Below are 24166 nucleotides of genomic sequence, written 5' to 3'. Positions count from 1 at the left end.
AACTATTGATAAAGCCATTAGTTTATAAGAAAGTAGTATTTCACAGAGTCATTTCAGGAACTATTATGTTGTTTTTACACATCAGACTAAACATTATCTGCTTAATGTCCACTGCCTGCAGCTTTTGCACGTCATTTGCAAATGTTAAAAAGTGAATGTGAATCAATATGTAAATGAGAACACAGTGTAATTGGTGAATGATTAGTCGAGTTATTGCAGAGATGAGAGACGGTCAGAGGAGCAGGTGGGGGGCGGACGGAGGGAGGCTGTCGCTTTAAGAAGTTGTTGCATGGAGAAGCTGGTGATTTTCCACTCAAACTGATATTAAACGCGCACCAGCTCGTAGAAACAATGGTCTCACAGAAAAATAGATGAAATTGTTTCACTCAGCGTTAAAACATAGGCTGCAAATAAACAAACAAAGGAACAACAGACTGCTAAATAAAACGAGGACAGGTAACTCGGCATCTTCTTTACGTATCAAGTCAGTAAATAATGATTAATGGTGTTTTTTATTAAAAGAAGAAACAGTAAAATGAGCAGAACAGCTTTGACAGCTATCCGCTTCTATGATGTTTCTGTGTAAGATTATTGATTTGTCATTGTGTTTTGAATTGTAATTTATCACTGTATTTTGATGTTAGGCAGCAGGCATTTTATTTCCTGATATAAACAAGACCACATTTGCTCTTTCTTTGATGCGGTGTCCCAACTATTCCCATAATCCCTCCGCTAAAAAAGAGAAATCCTGTGTTTTCACTGTGCTGTAAAAACAGCTAAAGTAAATAATGTTTCGTTATAAAAAAAACGCAGCTCTGGCCTTTGAACCCCGTTTCCTGTGTTTATAGCTGATAAGACCCTGTGCCTCGTTTCTCTTTGATGGGTTTTTTTTGGAGGTCGGCTGTGATGCGTTCAGGCGCAGCCCCGACTTCACAGTGACATGTGATGTGTGTGTTTGGAGGCAGAAGAAAAAAACAGTGTTTATTGTCTCCTGCAGACTCCAGGTGCACCTTCACCCTCCACACCCATCCACTGAATGAATGAATGGATGAGTGAATGCATGTATGTATGCACCCTTTAGAGGAGAGGCTGCTGAAGTAGGTCTGATCAACTAAGACATTTTGCTAGCTTATATCTTGTGCTTAGTGGCACATACTTAACCTACTTCTGTCCCCGCCTTGACCAGTGTATGACTGATTGATTGACGTGTGTCCTTTTGTAACCCCAATCCAGCGGTCAGCGGGATGAAACCAGAGGGGTCGCCGCACCTTTTTTAGCTGCAGGTGCTGAAAACAAAGTTTCTAAAATGGGGTCCTGGGGTCTTAAATACATCTGTAAGGTTTTTCCTGCAAAATAAGGAGTTGTATATAAATATTAATGGTAATTTTACTTATTATTGATTATAAAAATGTGGTTTAATATTTTAGTGTGAAATGAGCTTGTACCATAAAAAACATTTGTTGTAGCTTATCCATTGTACTCAAACTGTAGGCTTGTTTCAAAATATTAATTTACCTTTGGACAAACATTGCTTTTCTGCTAAATGAAGAGATGATAATGTTTGTCTTTCTAGCTCTCTGATTTCCTAGAATTATATAGTATTTACTTAAACACCACATAAAATCATTCGCATGCGCACAAATCTGCTTGTTTCTTGCAAGTAGAGCTGCAATGATTAATCGACTATTAATGAATCGCCAATGAATTTAATAATTTGTTAATCATTTTGATTAAAGAAATAAGGCGTCAAACTTGTCTGCTTTCAGCTTCTTAAATGTTAATATTTTCTTGTTTCTTTCTCCTCTGTAAAAGTAAACTAAATATATTTGGGTTGTGGACAAAAAAAACTGATATGTTTCACCATTTTTTGGCATTTTACACACCAAACAACTAATCGATTAATCAAGAAAATGATTCAGTTATTTGACAATGAAAATAATCATGAGTTGCAGTCCTACTTGCAGGATACCACCAAAATGTAAAAGCCAAAACTCAGATCAAATTGTAGAATACAATACACAATAAAACCAAAGCAAAACTTCAGTTTGAAGGTGGAAGATTGAATAGTGTATGTACAGTTTGCAAAAATCCAGATCCAGTTTGCAGCATGATGTTGTTCAACAGTAATTTCTTTTTCATAGGCTTTCTGTGAGCTATGAGTAATGAACCAACACCACAGGTTTCCCCTTTACTAAGGGGAACTCTGTTTGATTTCATGAGATGACCCACATGAACGAACCTTTCTCTCTGCTGTAAGTATCTCCCTTCAAAAGACAAATCCCGTGTTCTCTCGCACAATAGATTAGATGGTGGCTGTCAAAGGTCACGTAACCAAAAATAGTATGCAGAGCATGACACCAGCCAAAATATGTTGGATTATGGCGTCATGCAAAGCTGAGAGGTGTCAAGGTGTGTGTGTGTGTGTGTGTGTGTGTGTGTGTGTGTGTGTGTGTGTGCAGTGTTCAAAATGCGGCTTGACATCAGCCAAAGCTTGTCCCCCATTTGACTGTGCAAATCCTGCTAAGGAATTTATCAGTTTTTAATTGACTCGCATGCCAGCTTTTGTCAAGCCATGGTGAGCCCTCGGAGCAGTGAATGGTATCTAAACAGCCTCATGGACGAGCAGAGGGAGACACATTACCTTATTAGGAGTTGTTATAAGCTGATACTGAAGTCGTTTACATTTCACAGATAACACAGCACAGGTCATGAAAGAATGGAGGGCCAGAGATTCGAAATAACCCGCATACCAGGAATTATCACAGCACACGTGTGAATAAAAATAGTTTTCACACAAAGATGCTTGGGAGTGGCGTGGTGATGTTATGAGGGGCTTGTTATGAAACTGTGCTTCATATTTTAGTCCTGTTTGAGTGTGCAACAGTGAGAAAAAAGGGCACTAAAACTCTGAATGCTGCCTTTAGTTCATCCATTTGTACAAGATCATAATTCAATGCCAACCCCCAGTGCTGGACCAGCCTCTGTGTCCCCAACATGAATAAGATGTGTGTGTGTGTGTGTGTGTGTGTGTGTGTGTGTGTGTGTGTGTGCATGTGACACACACTCATCCCCCACTGCTTGGCTATGTGTATGTTTGTGGGCAGGGAGTAGTGGGAAGTGGAAATTTACAGTCTCCCACGTTGGTACCTGAGTTGTCTGTCACGGCGAGGCTGCGTCCAATCCTCCACTTTGGATTTAATTGTCTTTAGCCAAGGGGCGGGCCCTCCTGTCAGCTCCACTTCTTGTGACCCGTGTCGGCATAAAGGCATTCAGTACAGAGGAATGGTGACAGCTGAGAGAGAGGAACTCTATACATAGTCGCAGCCATGAAGGAAATGTAAGTTTTCTTAACTGCTTTGCTGGAAAAGAGACTTGATTTTTTCGGGTTTGCATGTGTTAAGTCAAGTTTCTCTGCATGAATGGGCTTTAGTCAAATGAAAAACGGGGTAATGCTTTGGTGGATTCTCTCTGTGTGTAAAAAGGTTAAATAAATAGAGAATGAAATGCAAATAGATTTTTTGCTGTCTTTTTAAGATTTAATCAGTTTTAATATTGTGTTATTTTTCTTTAAAAGTTAAGGAATTTGTTGTCAAGTGTGTCTGATTTAAATCCCAAGGACAGTTTGTCATAAGTCTTATCTGTTGTGCGAACAGCCTCCAAACACCATGCAGGCAGGTGAAAGCAAACGCTAAGCAGACGAGAGGAAAAAGGGGGGGAAAGAGATAAAGAGGGAGAGAGAAACAGGGAGAGAGAAACAGGATGAGAAACAGAGTGGGCAAGAACTGATCCAGTTATGTAAGGAGGTCTGAGAATGGAAAGCGGTTCAAGTTGACTTGTCATGCATAACAGGAAGAGAGAAATCCTAGAAAATGATGGGACACTGTGCATATGGGGGGATGGAGGAATTGTTGGAGCTTTGATTAAGTGGAGAGACACATAGTTCTCAGCAGGAATGTGCAAGGTTATGGGGAATATTCTATTTCTGAGAGAACGTGCTGTCCTTTTTTTTAAAAAAAAAGAAAAAAAGTGCCACAGTTAAACACTTTGCTTCCAACCAGAACAAAAGTCAGGTCAGTAATTTGGAAGCTTGACACTTCTTTGTACAATTTGTTCTTGCTTCGACCAACACCGCAGTCGAAATTTATTTCACCCGCAAGAGTTAAGGGGAAGTATCTGCCGTTGCTTTGTTCTGTTCTCAAAAGAAGAGGAAATCTTTCTCGCTTGTATTACAATTAATCTCATATCTTACAATTAATAACAGCCTTCTCATTGTGCCTCTTCTTGTTCTTTATTGTAGAGCCAGCCGGGAGCTTAAATCACATTCGGTCTTGGCACGTCTTACACAGTTATTCCTGTCCTATTAGGGTTTCTTTTCTCCTCTTTGGCTCATGCCGGGAAATAGGATACCTCCGTCGCTAATAACAAATCCTGTCTTTCTTGGAAAGGCGGTTTACAGTGTAAACACTCAAGTGAACTTAAGCTGTTGTATCGTCTTGAGAGCGGCCAGGGCTTTGGGAATGCAGGGGGGATATCTTGGTGTCTAAATTTGGATTTGGGCCGACTTGTTGCTGATATGGTAGCATCAGAGAAAACTCGGAGGAAAACTTTCCTACGGGGTCAGGCAAGGTCCTGAAGGCGTGTATTGTGTCCAAACATTTCGCTTCCTTTTCCCTCAGTGACAATGTGCCCCCCTCTGAGCAGAAAAATACACCCGAAGGCTCAGAGCAAAGCTGGGAAACAGAACAGCGAATCAGAATGTGAATGGGCGCACGCTGTTGCCAAGGTGGTTGCTTTGCCGTTGGGTGATTTTTTAGCGACACAATTTTTGTTGATTGATTGATTGATGCAGATAAAGAAACACTTCTTGTTAAATGCTTTAACTTCTCCAGTCTGAATGACCTCCATACGTCAGTTGCTCAGATTAGCAAGATTAGCAATGTAGTACTGTATATCATGTACTCAGTGGTTACACAGCACGTTGTAACAGAATCAGGAGACAGCATTATCTCCCTAATGCTCTTCCCGATCTGTGTCTTATCCCGCTCAGCTTTGTCTCTCTTTGTCTCACTCCATCTTATGTGTCCTTTACGTTTTGTTTTGTGTTCATTCACCACAGCATGGCACAAAAAGAGAAGCTCCAATGCTTGAAGGACTTTCACAAGGACACCCTGAAACCTTCCCCAGGGAAGAGCCCAGGCACACGGCCCGAAGACGAGGCTGAAGGCAAGGCTCCTCAGCGGGAGAAGTGGGCGAGCAAGCTCGACTTTGTCCTGTCCGTGGCCGGAGGCTTCGTCGGATTAGGAAACGTCTGGCGCTTCCCTTACCTTTGTTATAAGAATGGTGGAGGTAGGCAGAAGATGCACAACAGATGTCAGAGTGTTATTTAACAAAATCGTAGCTGGTGATCGTTGCTAAAAGATGTCTCACCTTCTGTGTTCCCAGGTGCGTTTCTCATCCCTTACTTCATCTTCCTGTTTGGGGGTGGCCTGCCTGTGTTCTTCCTGGAGGTCGCGCTTGGCCAGTACACCTCTGAAGGAGGGATCACCTGCTGGGCCAAGCTCTGCCCCATCTTCACTGGTCAGTCCAAGCACATCAACACTGCAGATAATTGCGCACACACAGAAATAGAGGCTCTGCACACATCACAGCACAAATCATCCCTGACAAGATCATTTAATATTTAACGCTGAGTAAAAGCCTCATTTGTCCAAACAAGAATTCTGCCCTGAATTTCTTCTTTTTTCAGTCCAGTATTCATTATTCAACATTATGTTCTACAGAGCGCCCCCCCTCCTCCCCATTGTAATTGGACCAGTCTTACTTCATTAGGCTGCTGTGTGTTTCGTAAACGACATTACAAAGTCCAGTAAAGCAGGAATATTGAGAGTACTAAATCATCATATATGGAGGATGGATGATATTAGTATGCATTTACTCCAGGTAAACATACCTACACACAAGTACATAAACACAAACACCACATGCTTAAAGGCGCTCCAAAACTTACTTGGATTGCAGATTTAACAGATTGTTGAGGTCTTGGTTGTCATGGAAACACAGCAGCAAAAGAAACATCAAGTTGCCTAGCAATAGGTACAATCTGATGCAGCAGATCTGCATGAAAACATAATAATTTTTGTTGACAGTGTTGATCCACTTGTTTTGTCATAGCTTACAGGCTGTCATAAATACTGCATGTTGTCTGTGATGATGTTGTCAGGGTCGGGTTCACTCACCGGCCTCTTGACCTGAGATCAACCATTAGCTACTGCTTAAGACACTCAAGAGCCTGTCATTGCTCTTTGGTGTGTCCCGGTACCTTTGAGTGACAGCTGTACACAAGCACAAAGGTACTTCAGCAGCTGCCATGACGCTCTTACTCATGTAACACACTGGACATGACATGAAAAGAGAGGAAGCTGCGCTTCACCGGATCTCTAGCAGCTGCTTATAGTCTCCACTATTCAAGGAACGCTGAGGCTGCTGTCTGTCCATCTGGCGTGGCGTCTGGCACGGCAGAGAAAGTCCACAAGTGGCCGCAAAGCTGGCCAATCACAAACCTCCCCATTGTCCCCCCTGCCCTCACGTGGTTTAATCACACGGCGAAATTCATGACTTTACTCTCTGCACGCCAGCACATGGTCGAGTGCGCATACACACACACATTCATACACACCTGTCACAGCATTGACTTGTCTATCAGTGTGCATTTGGTATGTGGGAACGGAGTGGGGGTGGGGGGTGGGGGGTGGGGGGGGGGTGGCATAGATGATGGGTTTAAAAATACTCTGGAGCAGTGGAAGAGTACCGGGGATTTCTGCGTACAGGTTCGAGGCAAAGTCATCTTAAAATAGCGTTACAACACTAAGGACATTATAACAGTAGATAGCAGAGGTGAGCTCAGGAAGTTTTACGCTCTTTAAGCTCATAAAGAGATAGTTGATATTTATGTTTAGTTGGCTGCAATCTCCAGCTCAGATAAAATCTTCATTTATAAATTGAGGAAACTGTTATTGCTGCCCTCTCTGGCTGAGCATTGCAACTCTGACCACACCCAGTAGCTCTGATGGGTGTGGTTGTGTGTGGGCAAATGCGATGTTTCAACATTTGGAGGGAACACATAAGAGAGGGGGGTTTGGTGTCCTCCGCCAGAAAATTTTGAGCATTAAACATTTAATTTCCTGCATTCTGGGAAATTTTTATACACCAGTTTGGTGTAAATGTCGATAAATTTAAATTTGTCAAAATAAAAGTCCTCTGAGACATGTTCTAAATTTTGAGGGGAATGTGTCACTTGCATCCCCCTGTCCAAAACCCCCACCTATGGTCAGATGTGTTCTTCTGCATCACTGGAGCAATGCAGTTCAAGTTGAATTGTCATGCATAACAGGAAGAGAAAAATGCAAACCGTGACCACTGAAGGTCAGACAAAAATCAAGATTTTCAGCGGCTGTTAGAGCATCTATAATCAGTGTCTCTGTAACAATGGATCTCATGACTATTTGTATGTGAAAGATGTTGTTCATAGTGATGAACCCATGGAGATTATCACCTGACTCTGTGGTTCCCCTCAGCTGTAAGGAGCTTTACATCTGTGTCATTTTCAGTTACAACAAGCAGCAGGAAAAGCCCTTAAAACCCACTGGAAACAACCTGCTCAACACCAAACAGCTGACAGACAAACTAGCTGGTGAACAAAGTCGAGCATTGAGCAGCGAAAGAGGCAGATTTGTACCTCAGGAGTTAGTGGAGACCAAAAACAGAGCTAAAAGGGGGTGAAAATTGGACTTAAATTCATCAGGTGGCCAGAAATATAAGAAAATGCTTAATAATCATAAATGTCTCGGATGATGTCTTGAGTTTTACATCTGCCTTCTCTCCTTCCTCTCTCCAGGTATTGGCTATGCCTCTATTGTGATTGTATCTCTGCTGAACATCTACTACATCGTGATCTTGGCCTGGGGACTCTATTACCTGTTTCAGTGCTTTCAGCCAGAGCTCCCCTGGGCGAAATGCAAGCAGCCCTGGAACACAGAATATTGCATAGAGGACACAGTCCGCAAGAACAAGACCATGTGGCTAGCAGCCAACATTACCAACTTTACCTCCCCTGTCACTGAGTTCTGGGAGTGAGTATACACCAACAGCATGCACACACACATACACACGCATGTGAATATTCTGAAGTAACACTGACTCTTTATCTTGCTTGCGTAAATGTATTTGAACAGGCACAAATCATACAAAAGGCACAGTTTACTTTTAGTTCTCCACCAGTTTATTCTAAACTTTCTTTGTACAGCACCTTTCACACATTAAATACAGCTTCTTTAAGTTTGACTTTAGTTGTCTGTTTCATGTCCATTTGCTTTGTTACATGTTTGAATTTGGTGGCAATTTATTACAACGAATGGCTCTAAACTAGAAGTGTTTATGCAACATTAGACACTTAAACGTTAAAAGCCTCAAAGCTTTTCCAAAAAGTTGCAGCGCTCCAGGCTCAGGCCCACCTCCACTGTCAGACCTTTTCCAGTCCTGAGCTTGGACAGGGTAGGGAGTCTTAAATTGTGTATGCCCAACAGAGACAATATTCACAATAGCATGTGGTCATTAGTCTGAACAAGCCACACGCACTTCACGAATAACACCAAGGTAAACAGTACAGCTTTATATTTTGATTTTGATTCAACTGTAACTTATAAAGTTAGGGAACGTAATATTAGGCAGCAAATACCTTGTACTAACCTTATAAGTTTGTTACCGCTAGCTAGCTATGCTAATGTTGTTAGCAAACTTAAGTTAATGTTAGCTGAAATAACGTTGTATTGCTAAAGACATTAGCATAGTTAGCTAACAGTAGCAAACTCATGAGGTTAGTATATAACAGCAGTAGTATATAATATATATGATATAATATACAGTGGCATCTAAACATGTAGAACACCTATTTTTTAACAATAAGCACAACAAACAATATAAACGTAGCCTAAACATGAACAAAGCCCAGTCAGCTCTGATTGGTCAATGTTTCTGGGTCTTCTACATCTGCACTCTCGGCATCTCTGCACAGTCTTTGCAGCTGGGGAGTGACTGTAATGGCACTTGGTGGCAGTTTCTACCTTTTATACAATATAGTTGTGACATGAAACTTCACTGGGCTTCTGACAGCATAGTTTATGAATACAGACTGTGTGCATTTCTTTGTGGATTGAGCATTTTGCTATAGCACCTATACTTGCTTTATAAAACAAGATGTTATATGGGACCTTTAAATATATATGCTCAGTAGGCTGCTGTATTTCTTAACAATGAGCGCGATATACAGTATACTTGGCAGCATGATAAAGTGGCATGTAAACATTACTTACAAATAAGGAAGCACGATAAAAACACGATTTTCCACTTTAACACACCTGATAAGTGATTTTCCACAATGGGTCCTGTGATGGAGATGATGTAGGCCTGAGCCTGGAGCTCTGCAGCTGCACCAGATTGCACCATTTTAGTATAGTCAAACTCTAGAGAGGTCAGAGCAGCAGAGCAGCACAGAAAGGCCAAGTCATGTGTCTGTTTTATCTCCAAGTTTATTATCCTTGTCACATAATCGACTTCTTTGGGTCTGTTTTAAGTCCCCAAAACTGCCATTAACCTGTCCTGTGCCTCTGTTTCCTCTGCAGACGCAACGTCCTGAGCATCTCCACTGGGATTGAGGACATAGGGCCTCTGAAGTGGGACCTGGCCCTGTGTCTTCTGGCTGTGTGGGTTATCTGCTTCTTCTGCATCTGGAAGGGAGTCAAGTCCACTGGGAAAGTGAGTTCAGAGGCGTCAACACATCCTGTACTTATTGTGTTGCCTGGATGCTGTTTGGCCTTTACTTTTTCTGTTTTACAAGTCAATGACAAAACACTGTTGCTCAGAGAAAAGCCACATGCTTGGAAGGCAGTTAATTTGGTTGATTTAGAGACACAAGTCTCTGCGCTGTCCTGGAAGTTTTCTTGTTGGCCAGACTCACTGTCGGCTGTTAACAGTTGACTGCCGCTCCTTAGCCCTCTCTCTGTTTCTCTTAAACTGGGCCAGAGCCAACAGGAGGAGCTCTGTGAGGAAAATTATTAACTCTATTAAGTCCTATTTGTGGGTTTATTTCCATATTTAACACAAGGTTCCTTGCTGTGGTTAGAGTGTGTTAAAATAATCACCCTTAATCTTTAACCAGATAGTTCAGAAAGTAAAAGGCCTTTATGCAGTGTAGTGTACTGCTTTATGCTCTATTGGGCACACATCTAACACCCTCTTCATGACTCCTAAAGCCAGTGTGCATCTGTGCATCACTGTTCCCAGACCTTACCTTACCTTTTCTCTGTTAAAAATACTCGGAAATTAATGGGAAATTATTGCTTGATAACAAGAACAATGTTTCTTTTGTCCCGCAGTCGGAAAAACACGACTTAAAAAGGAGAACTTCAAAAAGGAAGTGGTGTTTGTCCCATTGTATGTCAAGGATGATGAATCATAATCGTGCTCAGTATCTTGGCTAACAATTCCTTTGTCCTGTCTAGGTGGTCTACATAACAGCAACTTTCCCATTTGTGATGCTGATTGTGCTGCTTGTGCGTGGAGTGACCCTGCCTGGGGCATCTGAAGGGATCAAATTCTACCTTTACCCCAACCTGACCCGCCTACAAGACCCAGAGGTAGGATTTTAAAATGACCCACAAATTATCACATTATTGTGTCTCATTTGTTTAAACATTACAATTGAAGTGTAAAAATGTCTTGTTGTCACTGTGAGGCTGTCAGTTAACCAGACTTTAGGAAGTGACTGCCAGGCCCTGAGGAATGCCACACAGTTTTTAGGAGAAGTTTTCCTCGAGAGCTTTCTGCTAGAAAGGGTTTTCTTGGTTAAGGTTTGATAAAACATAGTGGTTTGGGTTAAAATTAATAGAATTTAGTCAGACAGGACTTTGTGGGAGAAAGTCTACAAGGAAAACTTCTCCCATGTGTGATTGCTGCTCCGTCTTGCTTAAAAAAAATCAGCCCAGTGGCCACTCGAGGTATTGCAGCAAAAAAAGACCACAGTTACAAATGAGACGTATGGAAAACTGGAAACTTCGAACTGCAAAAAAGGTCAACTATGACTCTGTCTATTATAAATTTTTGATCAGTGGAGGTTTTATATTTTTTAAACTTCGCCCAAGCCAAGAAAACTGATTTCAAAGTCCCTGACGACATCACAATGTGAAGTGTATCTGTCGAACGAGAACTTGTGGGCAGGGTCAGTGAGAGAAACACTACTACAAATATTCAGTTGGCTGCATAGGCACCATCTTGGAGTCCGGTATCCAGATTTAATGACACAGCCATAATGACTGCACCCAGCAGAGAAATAGTTTGACAATAACCCCATATAAAACCACAAAACGTCATTTTTATTCTTTGTTTTTTGTGCAGATTAAACAAACAAGATATACTTTGTTAATTTAGGTTTCAGAGACGCTGGTAGGCAGATTTTTTTTTTACCATTGGCCAAAACAAGGCTAGTAGTTTCCACCTGCTTCCAGTCATTATGCTAAGCTAAGCTAACAGGCTGCTGACTGTACCTTCATATTTAACATACAGATAATGAAGCTGTATCAATCTCCTCATCTAAATGTTGGTATCTAAATTACTTTGTAGTTTTATATGGAAAAGATTTTTTCCCCCTTTTTGTTATGTAACTCGATTACGTCATTTCTCATGAGTGATTGGATTAACATCAAAATCAAGCAGACATAATGATTGATCATCTGGCCCCCATGTGTCCTGTGTAAACACTGAGTTGAACTAAGTAAGATTTAACTCTGCCTCACAGACTTCACGATGTTAATGAGGTTTCTGATAAAATTATTACTGACAGTTCGCCATTACACCACTGCTCGAGGGCTGGGTGTATATTTAATTTGCTGTTTTTGAGTCTTTGTTGAGGCTTTGTTGATGTGGTGGTTGTAGTGACTGTTTTTGTATTGTAGCTCTATTTAATTAATGGTATCAATATGTTTATATTAGCAATGGATCACATGACTTCTTATGTGTAAAAGGGATCACTTACGATTCAACTTCAGCTCAACTCTACTGACCTCTATAGCATCCTTAAGCTTTTAGTTTTGTGCCTGCAACTTCAATATCGCTGCTCTCGTCAGTGTCCATTTCCAGATAAAAATCGCTAAAAATCTACTGATCGTACATTACCTGCTCAGCACGTTAAAAGACATATACAGTTAGCCACTAGCTGATGAACCCAGTGGAGCATTTAGCTACTGAAGGGACAGATATTTCCCTCGGAAGTTGGTGGAGACCAAAAACAGAGCTAAAAGTAGAGTAAATATTCAACTTTTATTCATCAGGTTGCCAGAAACTCCACTCCAAATCAATGCAATGAATTGTTTCCTATCCACTACTGCTATTTTTTATTACTTTTACTATTATTTCAGTCACTGTGGCTGTTCATGTGCCAGCCGAAATGTTATTGTAATAACGTAAAAAGCACCACCAGATGGTAGGAGCTACATTTGAAGCACCACACGCAAACTATGCAAGTCAAAAAGTCCTTCACAACAAGTTCCTGCAAATGTTTCACAATAAATGCCTGTTTAGAATTTGAAGGGATTCTCTCAACCAAGATTATAGGGGCCTTTTAATTGTAAACTTCCTGTATCTGTATAAAAATCGCCTAATCTGACTTAGTGATTGTCAGAACAGACAAAAATGACATGTAGTCTGAACGCGGTATTACCCAAACCAATCTCGTCCTCTTGTCTAAGCCTAACCACTCCAACTGGCTAACTAATGTTAGTTGAGATGCTAGCGGAGATGGGGTGTGTTAAACTGAAACCCACAGTGACTAGCTAACGTTAGCTAAGTGTGTGTAGCTAAGCTAACTGAAATGCACAGTACTATTATTAGCTGAAATGCTGAGACAAGTTGGGGAAGGGCGTACATTTATAATAATACCTCAGTACCGGATTTCTTTTATTTATTTATTTATTTTTTCAAATCGCTTTTTATAGCTCAAGAAAACTTTAAGAAAAAAAACCCCTCCATGGATCAAAAATAACTGACCTTGTTTGCAGTTGGAGGTGTCCTGTCAACAGTTTTACAGACATCAGGGAGATGAGGGGATTTTTTTTCACTGCAATACTGTGAGTGGCCACTAGGAAAAATTGACTTCAAGGCTGAGCAGCGTTCCTGGGGGCCTGGGGAAGGGCCATAATGAGTGGGAGGGCAATGAGGCGTGGTGGGGCCACTACCAGATATACTGTGAATTTTTGTTGTCTCTGTGAGCAATTATTTGTACTTTTTATCAGCTGACAAGAAAAAAAAGAAAAAGAAAAAGAAAAGAAAAAAAAATCCAAAACACGTTTCATAACAGATTGACCTAATCTATCCTGGAAAACACTGAAAATCAGCTCCTCCTCTTGTCTTTTTAGGTGTGGATTGATGCAGGAACACAGATCTTCTTCTCCTACGCCATTTGCCTGGGAGCCATGACGTCCCTGGGGAGCTACAATAAATACAAATACAACTGCTACAGGTGAGTTGTGTTGTCGCCGGGCGGGGGGGAGTAGGACTGTAGTAGTGACAGCAACTCGTGTCAGAGACGGTTGCGTGAAAAGAAAATGGGAACTTCGGTTCCACCTGTGTTCATTAACAACCTCCATGACATATGTGTGACATAGGGACTGTTTGCTGCTGGGAGGCCTCAACAGCGGTACCAGTTTTGTGTCTGGCTTCGCAATATTTTCCGTCCTGGGCTTCATGGCACAAGAACAAGGGGTGGACATTGCCGATGTGGCAGAGTCAGGTACGAGGGTCCAAGGTGATGGCAGCAGTGATGGTGGGCGCTGTTGCCAAAGAAAAAAAAAAGACAATTGGAAACTCATCAAAAGAGTGAAGCAACACCAAATTTTAAATGAGGAGAAAAAAGTAATTCAGGTACTTTATTCAAGTCTCCGAAACGATGATGCTGAAATGTAGAGGTATCGGCAATTGCACACTTCTTGAATAAAAGCCTCAAAGAAACAGAATTACTACTTCAGTGTGAAATCTGTTCCACCTTCACACGGCATTGGTGCCGTGTGTTTTAGCTCCACAACGAACTGCGGTGTTAAAGAGCTCTTCATCATTACTACAGGTGTTCAATGGCACCAGGTGTCCTCTTGTCCCACATTCAACCTGCTCATGTCATTTAGTAGCTTTACTTCTTTTTGACCAGGGGACATTGCTAAGAAGATTGGCACTGTACTGTATGTACTCTACTGTATGTGCACTGGCACCCTGAGGTGATATTTCTGACCAGCGGCACTGCACTGAAAGCCCAGTTCTGTTAACGAGCTGTGGATCTCCCGAGGTGGACGCCACCGGTTCTGTTTCTGCCTTCCTTTATACTCTATGTGGACTTTGAAGGAGATGCGTCTTCTTTCAGCATGCTCGCTCTGTTCAGTTTCAAATTAAACTCTTGCTTTCTTTTAAGACTGCAACTTGAATATAATTATGTGAAATCAAATTTTAAGTGTATAACAATGGCAGTAATTTCTGTGATGGCATGTTAGTGTGTACATGCATAGAATATATTTGTTTATAAATGAACACACAGAGCCAAAATTCATAGATTAAAGTCTAATTTTCATATAGAAATGACTTTTGCTCAGCTGTTTAATTGAGGCACTAGGTTATGTGATTGTTGATTTTGTGTCTCATGCTCTCATTATATCCTGTTGATATGGTTTACGGCTTGGCTACAATCCTCATCTGCTTTGTTTAGATTAGATTAGATTCCACTTTATTGTTTTTGCACACAGTCAGTACCAGAAATGCAGATTATCATCTTACCAAATAGTGCATATAGAGTATATGTGATACATACCAAACAATGCAACTTTCAAGCAGTTCTGACATGTACAGTATGCACTGAGCCGAATGAATCACATGTGCTGTATGATGTTCTGGGTGTGATATGTACAGAACAAACAGTTGGCAGTTATGTAATATGTACAGCATAAAAGACACAATATGTACAGCTGGATGTAATTATACACCCAGAGGACATTAGAAAAACACCTGAAGAGGAATTTTATTTCCCCATAGCCACTCAGCACATAGAACCAACAAAGAACACAGAACACTAAGTCCAGTTAACGTCAGCCCACATCTTTAAACTGTTGGACATTTGAGATCACATTTCCTGTAGATTTTGGCACTGCCAGACCCCGCTCAGCCCCTCTAGCTCAGTCTTTGCATTATTTTTCCAATTCCCTTTTGCCGTCCAAGCTGAAATCAGATAGCAGTATTAATCTTGTCCTTTGCCCCTTCTCCCCACCCCCTCTATGTTCTCCCTTCAGGTCCTGGCTTGGCCTTCATTGCCTACCCTAAAGCTGTGTCCATGATGCCACTGCCAACCCTCTGGGCCATCCTCTTCTTTATCATGCTGCTGCTCCTGGGACTCGACAGCCAGGTCAGTATTTTATTTACAGTCACTAGGTGGTTAATCACATGGACCATAATATTCCACTAATAATCATAAAAATTGTGCAATCAGGATAAAAATGCCTCATGTAAGCACGTTAGTTGGAAAAGACTGGCCTGATCGGAAGGAATTTTTTAATCCAGTTGAGAGGGAAGGTGTAAACCTTTGATAAACCGGTAACATAGGTAACACTGGAGGTGTGTGCTCCAATATGTCACAACAGCTGTTTCTACACAACTTCCTCTGCTGATTTTAACAGACATTTGTTTATAAGTTGGCTTTTGCTCAGCGGCAAATGGCGGAAATGGCGGAGACCATCAGTAAATTAAAATCACTCTGATTGGCAGTTCAGCTCAGTGCATGAGATGAGAAATCTAACAGGAAAGTAAACAAACGACTAAAATCAAACTCAGTTGAGCTCTTTAGCAGAAACGGCTCCAAATTGTTTGTACTATGGTTTGTTAGCACAAGGTACATATTTGTTGTCAATGCGCTAACTGGCTAACTAGTGTTTAAAATCTGTTGTTGATCCTCCAGCTTCTCTTTTTTAATAACAAATACAGACTGCTGGTATGGAAAGTTACTCTCTCCCACACAGTTGCAAAATGTACATGCTAGTTGGGCATTGGCTATAGTCTTTGCGGTGTGTTCAAGTGCAACTTTTTGGCTGAGACACCGGTCACATTAGGCGACGCAACGGTTGGCCTCTGTCAGCACTCATTCTTTGATGTTGGTTTGGTGTGTCTGGGCCTCTGTGTGCACTGTAAGTGATGTTGCTGGTGCGTGCGCCGCACACAACATGCCACAACTTCCTCTGCTGAACCAAAAATCGTTCATAAATTCAAAGAACATTCAGCACTGTGTCAGTGCTTCATTCTTATCTGAGAGTTCTGATGAATAAATACATAATTTGATTTTGAAACAGCAGCCTTATAAAAACATTGTTGTTGGGGCATCGGTGGCTTAGTGGTAGAGCAGGCGCCCCATGTACAAGGCTGTTGCCGCAGCGGCCCGGGTTCAAATCCAGCCTGTGGCCCTTTGCTGCATGTCATCCCCCCTTCTCTCTCTCTCTCCCCCTTTCACATTTACCTGTCCTGTCCATTAAAGGCAAAATGCCCAAAAAAATATTTAAAAAACATTGTTGTTAGCAGGCTAAATTGTGGAGTCACTGGACATAACAGCTATTGTTACTAGTAGAAGTAGCCTGCATATAAGATGTTTAGGGGACACTGGTAAATTGTAGCATCTTCCGATGGTCTGCATGTGAGGTGTTTAAGGGACATCTGTAATTTGTAGCTTAAGAAAATATCCTGGGTTACACTTATGTTAAGTTTTATTAAATTGAATCAACACGTGGAACCACTTCTCCTTTTATACTTGAATGAATTGAACTTTCTCAAAAAAGTTGGGGAAAAAACCCCACTCCTTCTTCTGCTATATTTCCGGCAGATACGAGGCTTCACAGAGGGTTTAACCACCTTGCGAAAGTCAAAAAGTTATACTCTGTTAAAATGTTCTGGAGCATGTAAACACACATATTATCAGATTTATTTATCTAGTGTCCATGTAAACATTCAGTTGGAATCTTGAATTAGACTTATTTCAGTCGGACTGAAGAAATATAGTCCATGTAACTGCAGCTGGCATCAAGCTATGAACAGAATAGTTAGTGGGCAACTTTCCGTTAATTCACACAGACACCTCCCAGATCCCATGGGTTAGTTGGCTCCTGCCAGCCCCAATGTGTAAAACACATTTAGTGTCTCTCTGATCCACATCTAACGTCTCCAAGGTATCAGATAACTGACAGACAAGAAAAACAGCCTGGTCCCACAAAGGCATTATACTGTCACACTCAACCGCTCTGTGCAAGGATTATAGTCCATTTAATGCCCCGTAATACCCCAAATTAATTTTTTAGAAGTTGATAGACGTTGACATACCAAACATTTAGTTAGTAGGAGTCATTATAATAGTTTGCATGCAAACCATGTAGCTCTGGTCGCAGGCAGAGCTTTGATTAAGACAAGATAATCTAAGTAGACAAAACACAAGTGTGCACCCGAGGGATTCACCGGCCATATCGCATTTCCTGCCTCCAAGTGTAATTCTACTCCAGTGCTAACTCAGTCCTGCACATAGCCAGCTACTCGTCTCAGCCAACTGCGAGATCAGGCCGATGCTCTAAATTTGAGCACATGTAAATACTGATGCGGCTGTTTCCATGAGAGAAATTTTGCCAATGACAGTGTGTGTGTGTGCGTGTGTGGGTGTATTTCTTGTCCATAAATTTCATGCAGATTTGTAGTCCTGAATGCTATATATTGTTAACATCGCTCACACATACATGCCACTGTTATGTAAGGGGTTTTTGTTTGGTCTTCATGCAACAAAGAAGCATGTTCTTGGTAAAGAGGAACAATTTCATAATTTTGTTATGACAGTATGTAGCTTATGAGGCAATGAGGAGACACAAGGGAGAAAGAGGGAGACATGGACAGGGAGTCAGAGACAGTGATTCACTGTTGTTTTGTTTCTGTTGTGTCTTGGTAGCAACAAACCAGTGTTGCAGAGAGCAGCCCTGTTTAAATTCTCATTACTGCCCAACAAAGACAGCTCTCATTCTCTAATCACTGGTTTGTAAAGGCAAAACAAGAGCTGCATGCACACTGAAAGAAGCACTCTTTTTCTCTCCTCTGAGAACTTAATGGTTGCTTTTGTCCCCACAGTTTGTTGAAGTGGAAGGACAGATCACCTCCATCGTGGATCTATATCCGTCCCTCCTCAGGAAGGGTTACAGACGGGAGATCTTTATAGCAGTGATGTGTTTCATGAGCTATCTCCTGGGACTTGCCATGGTAACGAAAGTAAGTTCACCAACAGTCACTTCACTGGAGCCCCTGCACTCTCACTGCTACTGCTTATCCTGTTTAGAAAAGGAAAAGCAATTCTGTGTATTTGGATCAACGGCAGAGATAACGCCACAGACTTTCCACTTGCCTGTCGGCTGCTTCATTGTCACGACCAAATATGGCGTCCTACCACTCACATCCTGTGTGTCTGAATGGAACAATTTGGAATGCCGTTTTCCGTTTAGCAGTTAACCGTGCTTCAATGGCAGCGTAGCACCTGTTGAACTCTGCCTCTGTTGGTAGTGTGCCAGCATTCTTGCACGCTGCTTTCAACACCCCTCACCCGCTCTGCTTTAATACCCCCTTCTGTGACTTTCTTTTGTTCCATGCGCATCAGAGAGGTAATTAATGCAGCTTTTCTTTTCTCTTTCCAGGGTGGCATGTATGTGTTTCAACTCTTTGACTACTATGCAGCCAGTGGTGTGTGCCTTTTGTGGGTTGCATTCTTTGAATGCATTGCTGTAGCCTGGGTTTATGGTAAGTGGAAACGACTCTACGCGATAGAGTCGTAACGTGTTTCTGTATCGTGTGTCATTTTTCAACGTAATGATCCTGAAGAGTAGACAAACAAAGCACAAGTGATCTCTTTGGTGGTATACAAAGGTGTCCTTGTGGTTCTTCCCACGTCAGTAGTAAATAACTTTAACTGCACGTAGGAGGCATGGCGAGGGGGGTGGGGATGGTGGTTTTGGTCCCCCGCTAGACCGTGATTGGCTCGCCAGGGTTGCCTCCTACCAGATTACATCCTATAATTATTAATGAAGGAAGAACATTTAAACTAATGAGGAAAAAAAACATCATATTGGAATGAAAGCATGGCTGCATCTTTTAATAATAAATGGTGTCGCTGTTACTGTGAAGCCATCTGATTCTGTTAATTGCTATAAATGATGCATCTACCAAACATGAAACCACTATATGTATACATTTGTGACTGTTACACTAAGTATGTTTCCCCAAATAAGTCCCCTAAGACTCGAGTTAAGAGGCTCAGTAACCCCGGTATCTCAGCTCTCTTTTCTACTAGAGCTGCATGATATGAGGAGAATTTGTGATAACATTGTTGAATGTTGCGATAAATTATTTCCAGCATTATTTTATTGAACATATTGAACAGTGAACTGAACACAAAATGCACCAAAAGAGTCATAGTTACATTTTAAAGTGCAGTTTACTACTAATACTCTTTTTCAACTATTTCAAAAAATCCCTGAGTGCAACATCGCAGTCTTGTACAATGTTTTTATCATTTTATTGTGCAGCTCTATTTCTTACCTCTTCAAGCTGGTCTTCACCCCCTATCTCGGTATGACTGCTTCAACATTCAGAGGCAATGACACCATGGTTGGAATAACCCCCCCATATCTGAACAATCCTTCAACGTGCCAATTCAGGCAGTTATAATTGTTCAACACAAAACAAAGTCAGTCATTTGTCCCTTTAGTTTTATCAAGAAATGCTCTTGTGTTAGACATAACATGTTCTTCCCTCAAAAGACATTAAATATTACCTTAATATCAATATCTCGTCGTTTTTAATGACGAGAAAATATACTTTCTATCAGCAACTATTAGTTATACTCTTAGTTCCAGTATTTTCTCAAATATATTTGCTTGTTTCTTGTGAAATACTGAAGAGTTTTACATCCTCAGCACTCTTGAAATGATTTAAACAAACAATATGAGAAGGGAACATCACTCTTTTGTTGTAGTGCTCATTGCCCCTAGACAAATGCAAGTTGTACATGTTTTTTTTTTTTTTTGATACAATAGCCGCTATTGTAGCAGCCCCACAAAGGACCTTACTGGCTGTGGTGCTTTGGGTCCATCTGTAGTCTCTTGCCAGATGTTATAAAGGAACAAAACACAGAAAAGAACATTTTGAACATGCACAAAGGAACATAAAAACAGGCACACACACCACTTAACAATGCAATAAAACATGTTGTTCACCACAATAAACTCTGCGGAATAAATGATGACACAGTAAGCCAGTTCTAACTGACAAAGCCGAGACTGTTTATACCATAAACAGAATAAGGTACATGGCCCAGTGGAAGTCTGCAGTTTAGGGTAGACAACAGAGATAAGGGGCCATAAATGTGCTTAATTTTGAAGGCAGATATGAAGGTCATTCTGCGGTAATGAACAGTAACATGTGACAGTACAGACTGATGGTGTCTTTAAAATGGTGAAACATGTATATCTATATCTGTCTATCTATCTATCAATCTATGTGTCAACATTCATAGTATTCTTTATTTGCTTTGTGTTGGATAGGCGTTGATAATTTCTACGATGGCGTTGAGGATATGATTGGCTACAGACCAAACCCATGGATGAAATGGAGCTGGACCATAATCACTCCTGTCCTCTGCATGGTGAGATATGTGTGGCAGCTTTTGGCACGCCACTTTATTGTGCTGGACGACATACTGTTAACGACATGTGACAAATGTTGATCTTTCAAGGTCACAGAGAGGTGCTCAACTTGTACTAAAAGAAGCATGTGTCCATTTCCCAGGGCTGCTTTGTCTTCTCCCTGGTGAAGTACAAGCCCTTGACCTATAACAAGGTGTATGAGTACCCTGACTGGGCCATCGGTCTGGGCTGGTGTTTGGCCCTGTCCTCCATGATCTGCATCCCCATGGTGATGGTCATCAAGATCTTACAGTCTGAGGGACCCCTGATCGAGGTGAGCTGACTCGACCCTTTAGTGCTTTTCATGTAGTAAATATGCTTATTTGATTTCTTGCTGAGAGTATACCAGTATCCTAAATATGAATCTTGAGGAAGGAGATGGTTAGCTTAGCATAAAGACAGGAAACAGGGGGAAACACCTAGCCTAGCTTTGTCCAAAGATAATAAAATCCACCTACCATAACCTCTAAAGCTTACTTATTGACACGCAATATCCTGTTATTTTAATCAATACAAAATCAAGGTGTGTTAGACAGCTAAAGGCGTCAGCTGGCTAGTTTTCAATAGCATTGCTAGCTTGTCCATATGTACTGTACATGAAGGTAAACTGTGAAAAAGCACATAATACAACTGTCTTTGAAAATCTCACTAATAAACCTGCTGTTCATCTTTAATGTTTCAACTTAATTTAAGTACTGATTTTAATAATGAAGTAATATGCATACGGTATGATCATGAGAGAAACAAACTTAAGCTAGCTAGCTAAGTTAGTCCTTTGTCAGACACACAATTGTTAGTCAGCTAATGTTAACTAACATTAACACTAACATTAATGGTAGCTAAGAGTAGTGCTCAACATTAATGTTAGCCAACATTAATGCTCACATTAATGTTAGCTAACATCAGTGCCAACATTAATGTTAGCTAACATTAGTGCTCACATTATTGTTAGCTAACATCAGTGCCAACATTAATGTTAGCTAACATAAGTTACCATACAGTGTCTTGAGAAACATTAAATAATTAAGAATTCCTTTGTAATTTTTAGATAACAAATCATTTTTAATCATTAATTCCCACTTAAATGTGTCTATTGTACCATTTTTACTATGCTAACAGATTAGCAGTAGTGTTAGCTATTCAACTCTGCTGGCTATAAATTCTAATGGGGAGAAAATACAAATGTTGAATTTAAAGTGTGGTTTATCAAACTTACATTTACATTTTTAGTGAACTTATTATTAAGTATTTATTTTAAGAATAATGCATGCCTTATATGTTTTAAATCAAAGTTTGAAAATAATCTCAAGTACCCCCTGCAGTACTCCAAAGTACCCCTAGGGGTAATCATAACCCCATTTGGAAAGATTGATTTACGTAACTCGTAGCAAGAAAGCGAATAAGTGTATTCCCAAAAATGTCACTCAATTTTAAATGACTATGGCTTGAATTTTACTACATGCACAAATACAGATGTGATACTAGTTGAATTATGATGTTTGCCATTTTAAATTTGATAGCTGTCACGTTGAGTCTTAAACTGCGCGGGTTTGTGATGGTCATTAGTCTAATCTCTCATCTCCTCCCTCAGAGGATCAAAGCAGTGGCAGCCCCGGCGAAGTCAGGCGTGAGCTCTCGCCCGAAAGAATACAACTTGAAGGGCAGTGAGCTGACACAGCCCCTGGACCCAAACGGGAACAATGGCTTGATGAAGCCCACCCACACCATTGTAGAAACAATGATGTGAGCGCTCTCTGTGAGAGGAATAAGATTGATGTGCTTTCTGTGTTATTATCATATTTGCTAACTTTGATAATGGTAGGTTTACATCGTCCAGTATATTCACATTAGAGGTGGTTTGATTTCTATGAGGAGAGTTATATATTATTGTTGTAATTTTTTTCTCTTGTAATTTTTTTTTTATTTTTTACTATATCAATATTGTTGATGTTACAATTGTTGTTGCTGTAGTTGGCACTGATCTCAGTTTAGGCAGTATTTTGAAATAGAAAATGTTCAATGTTTACTACCTTTCTGTTGATTCCGGAGATGAGATGAGGAATTTGCTTTTTTTTTTGTGTAATAGAGGAAAAGATAAAATTCTCATTTCACATAAATTTAGTAAACTAAACGAGTGATTAACCGTGTAAAAGGTAGAAAAACATCTAAACACCCTCACGTGATTGCCCAAGCTAACTTCTTATCTCGTTGTTGTTGTTCGTCCCTGCAGTGAAAATGAATGTACCTCTGCTAGCAGCGGAAGTGAGCCACCCACGTCTCTCAGAGTAGAAATCCATAACATGTTAAGTGGCAATATGCAGTGTATGGACTTAATTTTGGTTTGCATCCTTTAAGTTACAAGTTGAACAAGGCCTTGGCCAAATACTGTGAGAAATGCATTCATAAGAAGGTTGATCCTCAAAAACAGAAACATATAACAAAAACAGCTAAGGAAGAGGAAGTAAGGAGAAAAGGGAAGTGGCATTTTTAGAGTATTTGTACACAGCCTGTGTGACTACTACAGTCAGTCCCAGTGCATTTATTGAAACCTCTCTTTGCACTTTATACGTCGTTTCACCTTTATTCTAGTACTTGTTTTTATTGTTGCAGTGTATTTGGAGTTACATTCGCAACACATTTCAGGAGGAATATTTTTAGCTTCTAACTTTTTGATATTGTAAACTTTGATATACAGTATCTAGTTGTCTCCTTGCTAAGACAATGACAAGATAGAGTAGAAATCTGACATCAAATATTCTTAGTATGATCTGTGAGAACATCACTTAAAAAGTAAAATCATTACTTTTTTTCTAAACATCCTGACAGCTCTCTCCATTGTGCTCATTACAGTAGCAGAGGCGCTCTGCAGAACTACCACTGGATTCTAGTTTCTAATGTTCGGTTTTAGGCATTTGTATTGTAGGATTTGAATTGTTTGTAAATCACATATGCCTTTTTGTAACAATTTTATACTGTACATCATATGAACACCATCACTTATTAATTCATTTTACTGAAAACACAGCAATTTGTTTGCTAATATCAATTACACAGCAAGCCAGGATCACATTTTTCAGTGTGCAGTCCTCATTGAAGGAATGTCATCCTCTGCTCGCTCGAAATGCTCCGTCAAATTTAGAATGATGTCACAACCTGCACAGTTAGATACAAAATCTGAAGCATGTGCAGGAGCCACCACAGTACCGTGCTGCTTTGTCCGTAAAAATCTCGGAGATTCAATTGTACCAAAGTATTTTTGTCTCACAGTTGTCCCCTTTGAGATGCACATTGCATCATTTCTATATAGATTACAAATAAACATCTTTTTCTTTGGA

The 24166-nt window shown here is 40.6% G+C and overlaps 1 protein-coding gene across 2 annotated transcripts; it reads left to right on the top strand.

The window, feature by feature from the left end:
* The first annotated feature begins 300 nt into the window (after positions 1 to 300).
* On the top strand, positions 301 to 24166 carry LOC125891109 (sodium- and chloride-dependent taurine transporter-like). Of its 2 annotated transcripts, none has more exons than XM_049580092.1 (14): positions 301 to 456; positions 5117 to 5346; positions 5443 to 5577; positions 7895 to 8129; positions 9678 to 9810; positions 10557 to 10691; positions 13464 to 13567; positions 13713 to 13837; positions 15375 to 15487; positions 18229 to 18366; positions 18786 to 18888; positions 20691 to 20791; positions 20935 to 21105; positions 22423 to 24166. In XM_049580092.1, exons 2-14 carry the CDS (start codon positions 5118 to 5120, stop codon positions 22576 to 22578), a joined length of 1878 nt encoding a protein of 625 aa, XP_049436049.1. In that variant the 5' UTR covers positions 301 to 456; position 5117; the 3' UTR covers positions 22579 to 24166. The 2 variants fall into 2 exon arrangements, with proteins under 2 accessions (XP_049436049.1, XP_049436048.1); XM_049580091.1 differs by lacking the exon at positions 301 to 456 and adding an exon at positions 3154 to 3337.

Source organism: Epinephelus fuscoguttatus, linkage group LG7 (genome assembly GCF_011397635.1).
Source record: "Epinephelus fuscoguttatus linkage group LG7, E.fuscoguttatus.final_Chr_v1".
NCBI lineage: Eukaryota > Metazoa > Chordata > Actinopteri > Perciformes > Serranidae > Epinephelus > Epinephelus fuscoguttatus.
This window is presented reverse-complemented; position numbering and strand designations above follow the sequence as displayed.